At 46.0% G+C, this 18,248-nt stretch overlaps 2 protein-coding genes across 3 annotated transcripts; one reads left to right on the forward strand and one right to left on the reverse strand.

The window, feature by feature from the left end:
* ccdc171 (coiled-coil domain containing 171) lies at positions 1-18,088 on the reverse strand. Of its 2 annotated transcripts, XM_026321801.1 has the most exons (26): positions 17,782-18,088; positions 16,311-16,646; positions 10,095-10,246; positions 9,648-9,918; positions 9,269-9,410; positions 9,008-9,177; positions 8,790-8,936; positions 8,627-8,719; positions 8,006-8,166; positions 7,754-7,892; positions 7,571-7,658; positions 7,378-7,493; positions 6,966-7,055; positions 6,668-6,892; positions 6,038-6,205; positions 5,718-5,885; positions 4,608-5,112; positions 4,250-4,348; positions 3,942-4,111; positions 3,374-3,517; positions 3,088-3,267; positions 2,800-2,945; positions 2,608-2,662; positions 2,391-2,522; positions 2,155-2,307; positions 1-1,874 (listed from the first exon to the last, which is right to left on the reverse strand). In XM_026321801.1, the coding sequence occupies exons 3-26, from the start codon at positions 10,211-10,213 to the stop codon at positions 1,668-1,670; spliced, it is 3,888 nt and encodes a 1,295-aa protein (XP_026177586.1). In that variant the 5' UTR covers positions 10,214-10,246; positions 16,311-16,646; positions 17,782-18,088; the 3' UTR covers positions 1-1,667. The 2 variants fall into 2 exon arrangements, with proteins under 2 accessions (XP_026177586.1, XP_026177577.1); XM_026321792.1 differs by lacking the exons at positions 16,311-16,646; positions 17,782-18,088 and adding an exon at positions 11,069-11,114.
* On the forward strand, positions 11,620-14,857 carry wdr55 (WD repeat domain 55). Its single transcript, XM_026323109.1, has 4 exons — positions 11,620-12,165; positions 12,550-12,656; positions 13,362-13,631; positions 13,919-14,857. The coding sequence occupies exons 1-4, from the start codon at positions 11,644-11,646 to the stop codon at positions 14,250-14,252; spliced, it is 1,233 nt and encodes a 410-aa protein (XP_026178894.1). The 5' UTR covers positions 11,620-11,643; the 3' UTR covers positions 14,253-14,857.
* Positions 18,089-18,248: the final 160 nt, after the last annotated feature.

Below are 18,248 nucleotides of genomic sequence, written 5' to 3' on the forward strand. Positions count from 1 at the left end.
CAGAAGAAATGTGTTATTATTATTATTCAGGAGCCTTTTTAATGCACATCTGTATGTTTCAGTGTGATGTGGGTACGTGGATCTGTCATCATGGTCCGTTTGGACTGTTTTCCCTCCGTGAAGACTTTAGCTGGTCACTGTTTAATGCAGCGGCGGAGCAGGAAGAGTCTGCGGTGCTGTTGTGTCGCTGCAGCTTCTCTTTGTGTTGGGATTATTATGGGATTATCATGTTTCACTTCAGATCTGTCACAGCCAGCGGGACGAGGAGGAGGAATTAAGTTAATCTGTCGTGTGAGAGCAGGACAAGCTCTGACCACAGCGCTGCTGAATGAACCTGCTGTGAGTGTCAGGACACACCAGTCAGCTGTCCGGGCCCTGATGCTAAGCTAAGCTAGCCCCCCATTGAAAACAAATGACAGAAGAGTCAACAGAAGAAGAAAAGAGTTAATTCCTCCAGCAGCTGCTGCCAAAACACGACAACGTTTTGATCCACGGTACAGCTTTTAAAAATCTGTCCTGGTCAAAGAAACAACTGTGATCCTTTACTGCAGAAATACCACAGAGTTCCTGTATTCAAAATGTTACTGCAGTAAAAGTGTCAGCATCCAGATATACTCCAGTAAAAAGTACAAGGTCTGGCTCTGACAGGTACTGAAGTCCAAGGATGGAGCAGCACAAAGGGACTTTTAGGGAAAATGTGATTTTGGAGCGATGCAGTTTGTGGTGAAAACGAAGAGGATGCAGTGAAGCAGAGGAGGCGTGTGAGGACGGAGGGAGACGGAGTGACTCCCCAGAGAGGGAGACAAAACAGGAGCTTGTGTTGGGCTGAGTCAGCACAGCCCAGTGTGACAGCCGCTCACATCCCTTCGTAAAGACGCAGCCTGAGGACAGAAATCCTCCCAGGGAAATCTGCGTCCTGCTTTTCTGCTGCTGCTCCAAACTTTTCTCTCTGTTCGTCCACGTTTCTACATCTTCAGCATCTTCGCTTAGTCCGGTTTATTAGGGACACCTGCTTAGAACGAATGTGGCTGATACAGCACTCAGTCCTCCATCCACATGGTACAGTACTAAAAATCTCCTTGGTTTGTTTTGGTTAAACTAAGCACCAACTTCACATTACAGGGTCTATAATAAACTATTAGGGTCGTTGAATTAGTTTAAAATCTAAAATTAAAAATAAAACCAGCAGCTTATTTGTTTCAGCAGCTGAACCTCCTGCCACATGACCTGGATCAGTCCATGGTGACGTAGCGTTTGCCCTCAATTAAAGGACCAAATGAAACCTGAGGCCAAAAGCTGAAGAGTTGGAAATATGAATAACTGAACTGAGTCTGACAGAAGAACAGATTTGTTGTTTTTCTTTAAGTGAAGCTGATCTGAGCTCAGACGACAAACAGCTGCTGATCTGTCTTTGTCGTAACAGACGACCATCTGGGCTTCAGGCGTCTGTCACCAGCCGCCGGTGTGTGTGTGTGTGTGTGTGTGCTGAAAGGTAAAACACACTAACAACAACCAGTCTGAGTTCTACATGTAGAAATAAATAACTGCTGACACATATTTAGATCCTAAAAACTCCATCACCTCCACATCGTTAAAAATTTCTTCTTCTGCAGAAAAACGCCCAAATATTCTCTCCTGCATTTTAACTGGAAAACCAGAAACACTCCTCAAGTCTGTCTCCTCCCCCCACACTTCCCTTGTCCTCTGTTCTTCTTTGTGGGTTTCCTCTCCTTCGTTTTGTCCCTGGAGGGTTTGCAGAGGGGAGAAGAAGGAAAGGGGGCTGTGTTTAAACCGACTGGAGGGTCTGACGACAAATCAGCAGGTTTACCAGTTTCCACCTGATCCAGCAGGAAGGTTTTTGGACCCTCGGCCACCTGAAACAGAAAAAAGTGGATTTTCTTCATGTATTTATTCATTTTCTCTCAGGTTTTTCCTTTTTCCCATCGATCTACGACTACTGTCGATAATATGGTGAGAAAAACCAGTCACAGTTCTCCTGTTGAACACAGTCAGTCAGGTTTTACTGAGGATTTGATGATCAGAAGATTTTACGATTAATTTTCCTTTCAGTATTGATCCACAGAAAAGAAACACATAAATTCCTCTGGAATATTCTGTGCAAGATGAAACAGAGAAAAACGTTAAGCATCATACTGGTACAACGTCCAGGTTGTCACGGAGACAGACGTCCTGCAGTTCGCCACGTAGAGCGGTCACATGACTGCGGTGGGCGGAGACTTCCTGCTCCAACCAGTCGATCCTGGAGCTGCAGGTGTGAAAGAGCTGAGAGACGACGGAGAGAAGCGTCTGCAGAGGGAGAGGAGGAGGAAAGAAGGTGAAGAAGACGATGACAGAAAAAACACCTGAACTGGAAAAGAAATAAGGCACACCTGGCATGCTGCTAACTCTGGAGTTCCCATGATGCTCTCTGCTGCACTGAGCTCCAGGTGTTGCCCGGGTAACGGCAGGGGCTGGGGCTGTGTTGACAACGAACGTCGTGATTGGATGAGACGTTCCCTGACCTGCGGATCACGACGTGTTGTGTTACCACAGGTGTAAACACGTTTTAATGTAAACACAAACTCAGGTGTGTTTGTGAGTGTTCACCTGAGTGTAGCTCGTCTCTGCAGCCTTCATGAAGCCGATCAGACACTCCTGACGTCTACGACACAAACATCAATAAAAGAAACTTTATTTATAGACAACTACATATTGATCACATCAGATATTGATTTGAATGGGGAGAGCACAGAGTGTTGCATTATGGGTAGTTTGTAGCACTAACAGGTGTTCATGTACCTGCTGGCCTCCCTGAGCTCATTCTCCACTCGCTGCAGTCGCTCCTCCAGCTGTGTCCTCTCCTTCTGAACCCCAGACAGGTGTTTACCCAGAATCCTCAGCGAGCGCTCCTTCCGGCTAACTTCCTGCCGAGCCTCCGACAGGACCTGGAGTCGGTCATGTTGGGGTTAATTCACCACACTGGTAATGCCATGTTTCCCAGAATGCCTTTCAGCGCACCAGATGTTCATAAACAGAACCCAAAGTTCCAGCTGTTTTAATTGTATATGTGTGTGTGTGTGTGTGTACCTGTGTGGTCTGGCTCAGTGTGTATTGCGTGTTGGTCTGCTCGGAGGTGTGCGCGTTGACTTGCTGCTGCAGCTCGTGCAGCTGGTTGGTCTGTTCCAGGATCAGCATCTGGGCCTCCTGTTCCCGGTTCAGAGCCTGACGCAGCTCCAAACACACACTGTTGAAATGCTCGGCTGGGACCTGCACACACACACACACAAACACACACAAAATAAAACCTACAGACAAAAACAACTTTAAGCTGCATTTAAAGACCAGTGCCCAGGTGTGTGTTTTTGAGTCCCACCATTTTGCAGGTGTCCTCTCTCTCCTGCCTCAGTCCTCTCTTCAGATTGGCCACCTCCAGCCTCAGGCTCCGCCTCTCCACCTCGGTCGAGTGCAGTCGTTGGCTGAAGAGCAGGAAGTGCTGCTGGAGGGTGACGACCAAGGTCTGATGGGAGGAAACGTGAAGAAGTCACAGAGGGAAAAACAGCGGTCGTCTAAAATACATCGAGCTAAGTGTGTTTCAGTACAACTGTAGTACTTTATTATTATAGCATCACCTGCCATTATAAATATTAGGATGTGGATTGTAGTGATAAACAGCCTGTTGGTGTCATCAGGACATCACAGAAGTAGAGGTGATGTAATTAAAACAGCATCAGTCGAACATCAAACAGTGAATTTATTATTAATGATCAGCAGAACAACAACAAAGGACTGAAGAAGAAAATTTCATTCATTTATAACATGGGGACAATTTGTGACCCATAACAAAAACATCCATTAATATATTTAAGTCCTTATTGTTGTCTCCTGCTTTAACATTTAAAGCTGCAGCAGCAGACACAGTATTCATTAGTGTCTGTATTGACCTTCATGTTGGGTTGTGGAGGCTTCATTCTGTTCAAGCCCAGTCTCAGTCGGGCGCTCAGCGTGTCCCCGTCCACCCTACAGGACGCTGCATCTGACTGGTCAAGAAGTTTATCCAGGAGGCGGGACAAGCCAGAGCGAGCTGCTGACATCACATCTGGAGGGGAGGAGCCTAAAACAAGGCAGGGGCTGCATCTCAAACTCTTACTTGCCCTCACATAAGAAGGAACAAACAACAAGAAGACCCCCCCTGGACACAAGGTCCAGGAGCTCAAATAACACCAGTATTATGTATTATTGACTTGCTTACCAGTGCGTGTCAGCGCCCCCTGCAGGTCGACCATGGAGGACAGAACAGTGGAGGAGAAACCTTTTGAGCGAAGCCAACGAGCACACATCCTTTCACGACCTTCATCACCACCATAAAGTAAAAAGTCACTCCATGAGCCAAGACGTCACTAACATCAGTTAATAATATTAATAATAATAATAATTATAATAATAATATTATAATAATAATATAAATGATTTGTCTTGTAATCAGCCAATATCTCTGAAATAATGACCGAAGATGAAACCTTAGAACATGACTCTCCTTTCATTCCTGACAGACAATTAAACCAGAGAATAAAAACTAGTGCTTTCTGATCCACTGAAGAAGAACTGACCATCTCTACTCAGTACGTCTTGTCCCTTCTGTGTTGCCGTAGCCGACTCTCCACAGACACACAGTGCAGGACGACCACCTCCTCTCTCCAGCCGAAACAGCACGGTCGTCTTTTTACCCAGAACCCACCACCTCCTTGCCGCCAACACCACACACACACTCCTCCTCCACCTCCTCACTGCCCTCCTCCTCCTCCTTCCTTCCTCCTCTTGATCTCCGTCACCTCCCAGTGCGTCGGCCAACCTCCTCACCTCCTGCTGCAGCACCTCCCTCTCCGCCAGCTGCCTGGACAGGAGAGTTTTCTGCTCACACAGCGTTTGCAGACGACAGTGAGTATGTTTCAGCGCCCCGGCCAGCAGGACGCAGGCTAAGAAGAAGGACGCCGACTCCTGACGGCTTCGGGAGAGAAGGCCCTGGACCCGGGAGAGGTCAGAGGTCAGCGAGGAGCAGTGGAGCTCCAGAGAGGAGACGTTATCCCGGAGAGAGTCGCACTGAGAACGACACACCTGAGAGAGAGAGAGGAGGCAATAAGTGAAGACGTGTGGTGCACAGGGTGTTTCTTCTCTAATGTGTCATTATCTATTTCACTTTACAAAAACACAGTGACCAGTTTTGAATTTTGTTGGTTTTGTCTGTAACTGTGCTGGATTTTGGTTTGTCTAACATACAGAGTTTAGTTTTCTCTTTGTGTTGTGACCTGTTATATGACCTGACACAAAAACATCAAATAGTCCAACTGATGTTAAATCCTGTCCACAGCCCCTTTCAAATAAAACCATCTAAACAACATGAAGACACAGGAGTCTCCTGGGTGACGTCTGCACTTTAGTAAACGTCTGCTGTGAAGTCGGTTTCTCCTCCTGGGGACAACAAAGTTGGAAGTGAAGTGATGATTTGAGGATCTGTCATCTCATCACGGGATGGAGAAGTTGACTAAAGGGACAGTCGACCAAAAACTTTTTCTGAACAAAGCTCCACTGCTCGTTCTGCTGACTCAGCTGTGAGCGTCTCTGTGGCTGCAGGGAGAGACGACTGACGGCAGATCAGCTTTATGGAGAACAGAGAAACACCTGAGGGAAGATGTGTCAGTGTGTGTGTGTGTGTGTGTTACCTGCAGCTCGTTGTGCAGCTGCGTCACGGTGTGTGTGTGCTGGCGGCTCCAGGCCTCCTCCCTCCTCCTCACGCTCTTCTCCAGTCGCGACAACACACACTCCTGACTGCGCTGCAGCTCGCGCACACACACACTCTTCCTCTGACACACACTCTGCAGCTGTGCGACCTGCAGGTGCAGGGGGAGGCCGACACACAGGAAGCGTTCACATCGTTTTGTTTAAACCGAGTCACATGACAAGAAAATTAATATTTGGGGCTTTAAACTGTTGATGAGTTGATGAAAACAAGATATTAGTTAAAACAAACAAACATGTTCACCTTGTCATTGGCCTTCTGGAGGTCAGAGGTCAGCTGGTCAACCTGCTCGCTCATGACATCACACAGCTCCTCCCAGGTGAAAGTACCCAGGATGCTCTGGGGCTGATCGAGGAGGACGCAGCCGGCGAGCAGGCGCTGGTACAGACGGTAGAGGAAGGACAGACGGACCTAACATACACACACACACACACACGCACACACACACAGGCCCAGTGTGTTGCTGTGTTATAGGATTTGCTCAGCATCATCAAGAGTGTAATTAAATGTTTCCAGTGAAATGAAATTAGTGGAAGACCAACACACACACACACACACACACACACACACACACACACAGACAGACAGACAGACACACACAGACAGACAGACACACACACAGACAGACAGACAGGCGGTCCAACAGGAGGAGCCCACAGGGAACATCAGTGTCATCACAGCACAGACTTATTTTATCACACATCTGTGTAAACATCAGTTAAAGGCCCAAAGACAAACAGCAGTTTCTAACAGTAGAATAAGAATCTGTTTATACTGACTGGTTGTAATCTGATGTGATGTGTGTCTGTGCTTTGTGGCTGCGTGATGTTCCTCAGTGGACCCAAAGAAACAAACAGGAAGTGGAAAAACCACCTGAGACTCTTTCTGGTTCTGGTCAGTTATCCTCTGCACCTCTGCCTCCCTGTCCTCCCTCTCTCTCATCTTCTCTCTCTCCCTGTCCACCTTTTCTCTCGTCCTCTCCTGCCTCTCTTTCTGCAGCTCGGTCCGCAGATCATGGCTCTGTGTCGACCAATCACGGTTCTCCTGGCGAAGGTGAGTCAGCTCCCCCTCCAGTTTGACCGACACCTGCTGAGACTCCTGCAGAAAGGGGACGCAGTGAACAGTCGTCCTACAACTGACTGTTTCCCACTTCAGTCTGTTGAGTGTTTACCTGCATGTGTCTGTTCTGTTCTGAGGTCAGCTGTCGGAGGGCCTGGTTCTCCTCCTGCAGCCTCTCGGACCCAGACAGCAGGTCCTGGACCTGTCGAGGAAAAGACAGCACAGTAAAATCTCTACAGTGGAGGTGGAGAGAACAAAGCCAACATGACCTGTAATGTAAAACAGGATCAAAGGTCAGTATGATACATGTTGTTCTACAGAGAACCAGTGGGTTCTGAAAACAAACAGTAATGAATCACAGGTTAAAATTCCTCAAGAAAAGAAGAGTGAAGGGCAGAGAGTCAGACTTTAAACTTCAGTCTTCATTTTTTAAAAACATCTAAAAAGTCTGAATTTAACCCGACTCTGCTTTGACGAGACAATCGGTTCTCAGGAACAGACAGAAACACATGACGTGTGAGAACCTGCTTCTCAGTCTCTTCCTGTCTGTGCTGGCACGTTTCCAGTGTCGTCTTCAGCAGCTGCAGGACTTCAGCTGAAGGACTCAGGCTCCCAGCATCCTCTGCTGCAGGACTGCGGTCTGTGGACACACACACTCATGTAGAATGTTTCTCCTGCCGTTGCTGGTCGTCTGCAGCAGGTGTGTGTTGTGTTTACCTGAGTTTCTGTGCAGCTCCAGTGTTTCCCTGATCTGTTTCACACACTTCATGAAGGCGTCTTCTGTTTCCCGCTGCCTCTGAGCCGCCTCGACACACATTAAAGCCTCAGTCACTCAACTCACACCAACATATTCCCAGTATTCCCATTGTGTGTGTGTGTGTGTGTGTGTGTGTGTGTTACCTGCTCCAGCAGCGAGTGTGTGTTGGAGTGCCGTCTTTTTTCTTCCTCCAACTTTTCTGAAAGGTCAGAGGTCGACTTCCTCTCCGTTTCCAAGGCAACAGTCTGCTCTGATTTATACTGCTCATACTCTGTCTGCAAACTGCACACGCACGCACGCACGCACGCACACACACACACACACACACACACACGCCAAAATATAAAAATTGAAGTTTTAGTTTCTGTCGGTGAGTTGAAGTCATGTGACCTCACCTCTCCAGAGCGCGCTCAGTGCCGTCACTCCTCTCTCTCTCCAGGCTGTAAGCTCTCTCCACCTCTCTGAACTTGGTTCTCAGCAGCTCCAGGCTGCTCTGCGCCTCCTCCTGGCTGGACCGCTCCACCGCCACCGCTGCCTCCAGGTCCCGCACCCGCAGCTGACAGGTCACATGATCACGCAGACAGTTAGTCCATACAGCTTATACAGATTCTTTATCTAAAAACATGCCCTGAAAAGGTTTCTGTCATTTGTTTAATTAATTTCATAATTAATAAAAAAGAAATGTTATTACAGTTCAGGAAGTGATGTAATCTAGAATTCCAGTTTGTCATTTTCTGTCCAGCTGGATGATGTTACTGGTGATTCTTACAACATTTCCTACTGGTGCTGCTTCACATTAAAAGCCTTTAACTGGCGACACTTAGTGTGGCTTTTATTCTGAAGCACTCACAGGAAGTGCACTTTGTATCCGTTCATCAAAACTGTGTCCACAAAACAAGACAACAGTCATTTTCTGTATTTTTGGCAGTTTTACATTTTACAGGTAACTGTAAACGCCTCATGTTGTGTTTGTGTGTGTGTGTGTGTGTGTGTGTGTGTGTGTGTGTATGTGTTACCTGCATGAGCTCAGAGTTGAACTTGGACTCCAGGTGAGCTGCTCGCTCCGCCTCGATGTTTGACTCCAGAGACTTCACCCTCTGATCTGACAGCTGAGGAGAAAACAAACAAATCAGCCATTTCCTCACCTCCGTCTCCTCTCTCCTCCTCCTCTGTCCTCACCTCCTTCTCTCTCCTGCTCCTCTCCTCTCTCTCCCTCAGGTATTTCAGTTCGTCGGCTTGTCGTCTGTTCTGCTCGGCCTCCTTCTCTTTCTCCCTCTGCACCTCTGTTATCCTCCTCTCAGACTCCTCCAGCGCCGCCTCATGATCCTGATAAAGAAACAGCTTCAGGGCTTGAAATGATTGAAAACAACAATAGTGTGTGTGTGTGTGTGTCAGACCTGCAGTAATCGGTGCAGACGCTGGTTCTCGGTGCTAAAGCCCTGAATCAGCTTGTCACGCTCCTGAACCTCCTGCTGCAAAGCATGCTGGTCCTCCTCCCTGGCCTGCCGGGTGATGTCCAGAGCTTTCTGCAGCTCCTGCACTGTCTGCTGGAGCTGAGCCCCTCGCTCTGACACACACACACACACAAACACACACTTGCAGTTTTTATGATAATGTTTAAACCTATGATTCCAGGAGGGTGCGTTTGATTTGTGTACCTGTCAGTGTGTGTTTGTCTCTGCTGAGCTCGGTGGCGTCTCTCTGGCTCACAGTCAGCTGATACTGGAGCTCCACCCTCTGAGCTTCACCTCGCTCCACTGAGGACCTCAGCCGGGTCAGCTCGGCCTGCAGCCTGCACAGCTGAACACACACCATCAAACACACACTCACCTACTGTAATAAACCAAAGACACACTGATTCTACAGCATTTTAAGGTATATGGTCTGGTACAGTGCACAGGTTTAGGGTGTGTTAATATTATTGTCCATCAGAAACTAGAGGGGCTGATTGTGCAGATGATTTTATTGATCACTGGGGGAAGCACTAAAGGAAACATAACAACCTTGGTCTCCTTCCTGTACCTCGATCATTCTCACCTCCTGGTTGTGGCTGGACGTCAGCTCCAGTTTTTCTTTCTCCAGGTGGTTGATTCTCCATCTCAGACTCTCTGAGTGTTTGCTCCGTCCACCTCCTTCTGACGCCGCCCTCCTCCCTCTCCCCTCCCTCTCTCTGTCTGTCCTCCTCCCTCCATCTCCTCTGCTTCTGTCTCTCCCTTTCTCCTCCTCCTCCTCTTCCCTTTCTGCTCTTCTTACTGCGTCTCCTCCCTGCTTCTCTTTCTTTTGCATGGTGCAGATGATCTCCTTCAATCTGAAGAGACATGAGACATCAACACTCAGACTCAGAGAGACAAAACTCAAACAGGACAAAGACGTAAAACAAGCAGAATGTTATTTATGGCAGAACATTTTAAGATGACAGGGTGTCTACATGTTGCTCTTATTAAACAGGTGTATATGTCCACGGTCAGAAAACACACCACCCACCTCGCTCTCTCTTCGGAGCTCCAGATAGAAGTGACCGGGGCTCTCGGTTGGACACCCCGCCCTTCACCTCGCCCTGCCCGGTCACACTGTCCCCTCCAGTCCGCTGGGTCCGTCTGCATGTCGCTGCTGCAGAGCTCAGGTTAATGATAACCCTAGCGACGGATTTCAAATGTACATTATTACATACATCAGTAGCTGGTATCTACCTACACAGACTGACCCTAATGTTACAGTTTTAAAATGAGCTGCGGTGTCGGACACAGTGTTTCACTGAGGCTGCCTGATTATTTTCATCATATGTGGCTTTTCTGACAAAGCAGCAAACAGCAGAGACCCTGGAGGTTGTTCTGGTGCCAGGGGAGGTGGTTGCTTGGCTGCTGCTGTTACTTTGGCAGCAGACGCACTCAAGACAAAACGATCTCCATTTACAAATCCGCTAAGAATATATTCACCGTAATAAAATCAGGATAGTTGCTTCTAACAACAACAGGTAAGAGTTTTTACTAAACTACTGGGTCGACGTTTTAATTCGGCACCGGTTAACCAAGGCAAAGAGCAATTATTTCCACACAGTGTTGATTAATAATCCACGGTCTCCTTTAAACAGAGCAGAAAGATGGCCGGCGTTTAACAAGTGTCGAAGACTTCCAGCTGAAGTTTTATTGCATATATAAGTAGTTTAACACATCTGCTATATGCCGAATTAACCAGAGAGTAATAAAGATTGTGATAAACTTATATAATCCTGTTCTATAGTGTTTCAGTTATTCCTATAGGACAAACATCTTCAAAATCCCTAAATTGGTGAATGAAATACGTTCGCATACGACACAACCCGAACAAAGACCCTTTGGCCTATTAACAGGAAGCTGTAACATCTGAGTTTGCTCCAGAACAACTTTAACCAACACGAGATGATCTACACGACCTGCTGAAACACGGAAACAAGCCTCAGATCAACTTCTAACACTCACCGAGACATTAGAGCAGGAGCCGTTTGAATCTGACGCCATCTTTAGCGTCACTACGTCATTTCAGAATCAACTCTGGATTGGCTGAACGACCGTGCATTACGTGTTACGTCATTTATTGTTGTTTTTACTCTTAAAAACATACAAATAAAATACAAATACACACATTAACACAATCTGAACGTAGTAAAAATGTGCACATTTATTTTAAATCTTAGCGACTTTCTGGACAAAAACATGTAAAAGAGTCAGTTTGTGTTTGTTTTGTATCTATTTCTGTTGCTGCTTATGAGTCGATGTTAAAATGACCCGTATGTTTATCTTTTTATTTCTGAGCTGTAGCTTCAATAAAACTTTAAATGCAGCGTTTTAATTTAGTATTTTTCTACTGTTGTTTATACATTTAAAGTGTGTTAGTATTTTATTCATTATTATTATTATTATTATTATTATTATTTAACATCAGTTTTTAACTTTTCTTCTACAATAATAATAATTTTTGTATTACACCCGCCGTGCAGCAGGGGGCGGTACGAGCCGCTTTGATTGAGCGCCGAAGAAGAGGAAAGAAAAACACCATGGCGGCGCCCTTAGAACACGTTGAATCCGTTTCCACTGGACCAGATCCTCCAGAGCTCCACAAATCAGGAGATCCAGACCTGGAAACTCAGGATACGGATCCCGATGAGGACGAGGACGAAGATGGAGGGGAGCCGTCCGGACCGAAGATCCGGGACACCCCGGAGGACATCCGACTGGCGGCGATCGCCAACACGGTGGCGCTCCACCCGACTCGGGACCTCCTGGTGTGCGGGGACGTGGACGGGGACTTGTACGCCTTCTCCTACTCGTGCACGGAGGGTGAGAACCAGGAGGTGTGGTCGTCCGGACACCACCTGAAGTCCTGCCGCCAGGTGCGCTTCTCCGCGGACGGGCTGAAGCTCTGCAGCGTGTCCCGGGACAAGGCCATCCACCTGCTGGACGTGGAGAGGGGACAGCTGGTCACCAGGATCCGAGGGGCGCATGGGACCCCCATCAACAGTCTGCTGCTGGTGGACGAAAACATCCTGGCGACCGGAGACGACGGAGGCACCCTGAAGGTCCGGTCAGGAAGTTGTGTCCCTATGTGATACCTGTGTTTGATGGTCTAAGAGGGACTTTATAAGGTCTAACCGGATCCATTGTGGTCCAGGCTGTAGATTTGATGATCAGTGCTTGATTCTAATGGTCCCTGATTGGTATTCTCAAGATCTGAGCTGATGGTCTTCTTGTCTCATGGACTACTGATAATCCCTGCTGGTCTTTAAATGATCCAAGCTGGTGTTTTGATGGTTGTCATTGGTCTAACCTGGTCTGTAAATGATGGTCTGAGATGGTCTTTGACAGTCTGGTTCCTATTGATGGTTAAATTTGTTTTTGGGTCCTCAGTTTTTGTATTTTCAGTCCAAGCTGAAAATGTCTCTTGCTGCTGTTGGTTCCTGCAGGTGTGGGACATGAGGAAGGGGACGGCCATCATGGACCTGAAACAGCACGAGGACTACATCAGTGACATCACCGTGGACCAGTCCAAGAGGATCCTACTCACTGCCAGGTGACGACAACAAAGTCCAAAGTCTCTTTCCTGTGACTGTTGTTACTGTTGAGAACCAGATATTTATACATTTAAAAGATTAAACCAGAGTTACTGCATCTACTAATGTTAACTACCTTATATACTTCTAATTTGAAGTACTTTATATACCGCCGGGTAGCTGATGTTAACTACCTTATATACTTCTAATTTGAAGTACTTTATATACCGCTGGGTAGCTGACGTTAACTACCTTATATACTTCTAATTTGAAGTACTTTATATACCGCTGCGTAGCTGACGTTAACTACCTTATATACTTCTAATTTGAAGTACTTTATATACCACTGGGTAGCTGATGTTAACTACCTTATATACTTCTAATATGAAGTACTTTATATACCGCTGGGTAGCTGACGTTAACTACCTTATATACTTCTAATTTGAAGTACTTTATATACTGCTGGGTATCTTGGGAATTTCCCCCCAGGGATCAATAAAGTTTGATGATCAGTCTGTATTTTGTTGGATCCATCTGATCCTGAACTAAAGTTCTCAGATAAATGTAGAGCAGGAAAAAGTCCAAGGTTTGACTCTGACCTGTGGTAAAGTCCATTTTTGTGGTTTTATTGACTCACGTGTTCTGGGGGCATCAGAGTCTTTATGGGATGAAGTCTATGCTGTAGAACCGTCCGCAAAAGCTTGACTTCCTGTGTTCTAATACAGTGGGGATGGTACCATGGGCGTCTTCAACATCAAGAGGCGACGCTTCGAGCTGCTGTCAGAGTACCAGAGTGGTGATCTGACCTCGGTGGCGCTGATGAAGCGGGGCAGGAAGGTGGTTTGTGGCTCCAGTGAGGGGACCATCTACATCTTCAACTGGAACGGCTTCGGAGCCACCAGTGACCGATTTGCCGTCAAGGCCGAGTCGGTGGACTGCATTCTCCCCGTCACCGACAACATCATGTGCATCGCCTCCATGGACGGGTACATCCGGTGAGCTGGGTCCCCCTTTGGTTTTAGGTGTTAATCTTCAGGGTCCATCACTCCAACCAGGTTTTGGTCTTTGATAAAAATGTGTCTTAGTTTTAGAGAGGATTTGATGTTTGCTGGTTTTAGTCCACAGAAAGTTGAAGATAGTTGTTGAAGCAGCGTCTGGACAGGACAGTTTGGTTTCACTGATCAGTTTCTCAGTTTACGATCATGACACTTTGCATTCAGACGGTCGTCACTGTCGCTGCTCAGCCAGCGTCTCTCACCATCTTCTGTCTGTCCTCCACCAGGGCCGTCAACCTCCTTCCTAACAGAGTCATCGGCTGCATCGGGCAGCATGTCGGAGAACCCGTGGAAGAGCTCGCCAAGTCCAGGGACTCCCGCTTCCTGGTCAGCTGTGCCCACGACCAGCTGATCAAGTTCTGGGACATTTCCAGTTTACCCAGCACGACTGTCAAAGAATACCGCAAGAGGAAGAAGAAAGATGGCAGAATGAAGTCTCTGACCAAGAAAGCCCTCGGAGACAACGACTTCTTCTCAGGACTTGTAGAGGAACCAGAGAAAAAGGAGGAGAAAGACGAGGAGGAGGAGGAGGAGGATGACAGCGACAGTGGCAGCGATTAAAAAGCAGTTTCACTCAGTTTCATGTCTAAAATGTGTTTCTCACTGGGCCTTTGGACACTTTGGTCCTCAGTCCTCAGACATGTCTGTTTTTGGTCACTGTGGAGAATGAACTGAATTAAAGGTGGCCCTGTTGGAAACATCAGCAGGTACTGGACCTCTGGTCCTAGTGGACTTTGATGGTGAAACAAGTTGCTGTTGGTGACTCTGTGAGTCCAGATTGAAATGTGAGGGATAAATGATGAATGATCCCAGAAGAAAACAAAAACTCAGCATAATGTGTGATTCCAGAACCTGGTTCGGTTCAGATTATGGGTCTGTGCTGTAGACCTCCATTGTTGTCCAAAACTACTAAAAACACAGCAGGGAGCCACACTGCTGACCTGGCTCACATGGTTCTTCCTCACCAACAATGGGAGGCCCGTCTTTTTCCAAAAACCAGCTCCAGACTCTGCTGTGAGCAGAGACCAGTCGAGTCTTTGTTCCTTCAGAGACTTTAAAAAGTGATGTCTGTTCTCAGCATCTGGAGCTGGTTCTTCACACATTTGAACTCAGGATCTTTATGTGCAAACTGAAAAGTCAATAAATAGTGGATGGACACCAAACCAGTCACAGATGTATTGTGGTCTTTTAATGGACTTGTCTCTTTGTGGTCATCTTTCCTCTTATGTCTGTTGTTTATATTTTTAGTTATTTAGCATCTTTGTGTTTTTATCTGAGCTTCATCACTTTCAAACAAAGAAGATATAAATATATTAATGCAGTTTGGGATAGAGAGAGAAGAGATGGTACAAGAGCTGAAGATTTGTTCAAATTCTTATAGAAATCAGGAAAATAATGAGATGGAAGTGGCTCTTCAGCTGAGGAGGAGGAGGATTGTGTCTCTGAGAGGATGTGGGTTTAGGTTCAGAAGAGGAAGTTGTTTTCTTCATGCTCTTTGTTAGAAGTTAAATATCCTCTTAAGACTGTACGATGTCTAATAAAATCATTATAACTGATTCAATTAACAGATTTTCCAGCTGTTTGGTGTCTTACAAATACCAGTCATTTAATTAGAACATATACTGGGTTAAATGGAAAATTAGGATTTTCATCAGAGCACTCAGCTTTTACAGGTTGTAACAAAAGTACAGGGTGGGCCATTTATATGGATCCAACTTTTTGTTTTTTCAATAGGAAGTTACGTTAAAACCAAGCACAACATTGTTTTTCTTGTGAAATTCCCAATAAGTTTGATGTGTCACATGACCCTCTTCCTATTGAAAAAACAAAAGTTGGATCCAAGATGGCAGACTTCCAAATGGCCACCATGGTCACCACCCATTTTGAAAAGTTTGCCCCCTCACATATACTAATGTGCCACAAACAGGACGTTAATATCACCAACCATTCCCATTTTATTAAGGTGTATCCATATAAATGGCCCACCCAGTATATATATATTCACAATTTATTAATTAAAGTTTTTATTTATTTTATTTGCAAAAATATATAAACTTTCATTTCATAAAATAGCAATATGTTAAATTTCATCATCCAGGAGGTTCTTCTCTGAGCATCTGGATCGTTTTCTATAGAACATAAAAGCAGCAACAGCAACAAGAAGCAAAATACAAACTGGTAGACCCACAGCCAGTCCAACATGTCCATGATTGTCTCCTCCACCCTTGTCTCCTCCACCCTTGTCTCCTCCACCCTTGTCTCCTCCACCCTTGTCTCCTCCACCCTTGTCTCCTCCACCCTTGTCTCCTCCACCCTTGTCTCCCCCACCCTTGTCTCCCCCACCCTTGTCTCCCCCACCCTTGTCTCCCCCACCCTTGTCTCCTCCACCCTCTCTGTGACCTGCAGGAGAGAACAGGTGTGAGGTGTCAGGTAGGTGATGACTGAAGAACAGAACAAACTCCTGTCAGACATTATCTCCTGCACTTTGACCACATCACTCATCCAGCTGTTTTCTACAAAGTCTCATCAACAACATCTGGAGAAAACACAAACATCTGGTCTCACATCAACAACCAGGAAGCAGCTTCAGCTCTGCTGATCAGACAAACACACACTCACCTGCTGAGACTCTCAGGTAGACGATACTGATGGGATCAGGTCCTTTTGATTGACTCTGGGCGACACGACACTTGTATGTCCCACTGTCATTAAACATCACATCCTTCAGAGTCACAGACACGTCTCCATCCTTCATCTGTGAGTCCTTCAGCTCCACCCGCTCCTTAAAAGATGGATGCTGGCTGTCTGGATCAAACATCCCATCCCGGTACACAAAGACATAGTCTGGACCCAGATCAGGTCTGGTCCACAGTAAAACTAAGTGCTCTGAGCTGCTGGGAGCTCGACATGGAAGAGAGACGTTCTGTCCAGGTTCAGCTGTGATGGTTCTCTGACCTGAAGAACAGAGGAACAGATTCATGTGAACACAGTCATTACCTATCGTGGTACAACGTTCCAGTTTATCTGCAGCTTCACATTAACATGAGACAGATGTTTTGTGGCTGTGGCTTTTCAGGCCCCACTGTCAACAAACAGAAATAAATATTCTGATCACGTTGTGTCCATGTCACTTTAATTTCCCCAAATATTCTTAAATATAACAAAAAACATTCAGCTGAAACAATGTTGGTCCTGACAAAAACACATGAAAACATTTGATTGTTGATGTTACATATTACAATTTTACTATATTGTAACAATAACAATTTAACTACATACTACATTTGAGATTATTTTAATGTGATTTGATTATATACAAAAGAAAACCCAACTGGACTGGACTGACTCAGTCTAAGGACATACAGACACCTCAGTGAATGTTCTGCATCATTTGCTCCACTCAGGTTTTAAAGTTAAGGACAGTTTTCATGTGTCCAGTCCAGACTTGATGTTGAACCTGTGGTCAAACAGTTTATATGATTTGAGTGTGAATGTTGGACAGAATCTGTCACATGTCCCAGTTTACCTGAGTTCACCTAATATATGAATGTAAAGTCTGATCCCTGCTGCTGCATATTCAGCCTAACTATCATCACAGACACAGCAGCTGTACCTGCTTCTATTTATTATTCCAGTCTCTTCAAGTCAAACAAGGAAACACCAGCTGTGATTTAAAGACAGACTTTGAAGAGGTGACAGTTATAGTGTGACTGATATGTTTTTATAAAAGTGTCATCTGAATAATCTCACCTGTCTAAACAACACCTGGCTGTTAGCCTAGCACTGCTAACTGGTAGTTAGCACCATACTGACTCAGCTATGTACCCTGAGGACGGACAGGGTCGGTGCCGGCCTCTCATGACCCCTGCCGGCCTCTCAGGGACCAAACCAGCCGCTGCCCAAGACACAGATTTTAGCTCCTGTGTTTTCTGATTCTTTTGCGTCAAATTCATCTTCCGCAAAAACTCGAGCGCTTGTTAGCTAACGGTAGCAAAGTAAGCTAGCGTTAGCCTGGTTTAGCTTTAGCCACGTTTAATTAAACAAGTTGAAATCATATGATACACCGAGTTATTCAATGAGATCAGCTCACCTGGACATCCCACCTGCACAAACACCATCCAAAACACGACCATGTAGCCAAAGGCGGAGGAGGCCATGTTGTTTTCAGCAGAAAGTCGCGGTTAGTTAGTAAGTTAATACTTTACTAAGTCTTCGATAAACAACCAGCGATACTAACACTTTTTACAAGATCACGATTCACGATCCAGTTCCCCACGTGACAAACACTGAGCAAAGCTTTACCTTTGACCTTTTAATGAACGGTAACTAAGTTTTACTCAGGTAGCGACCATCAGCTACAGTGTTTGCCTCAGCTGTGACAATACACCCTCCCTTTAAATACCCCAACTGTTACTGCACCCCACCTGCTCAGGTATGTCTTCTGCATTGTATTGATTAGAGGAGCGTTACTGCCACCTGCTGGACTGGACTGTGGAACAGCAGCAAACACTTAACTTGAAGCTCTTTCTAAAAGACCACATGTTATGACTTTCAAGG

This window comes from Mastacembelus armatus, chromosome 18 (genome assembly GCF_900324485.2).
Source record: "Mastacembelus armatus chromosome 18, fMasArm1.2, whole genome shotgun sequence".
Taxonomy (NCBI): Eukaryota; Metazoa; Chordata; class Actinopteri; order Synbranchiformes; family Mastacembelidae; genus Mastacembelus; species Mastacembelus armatus.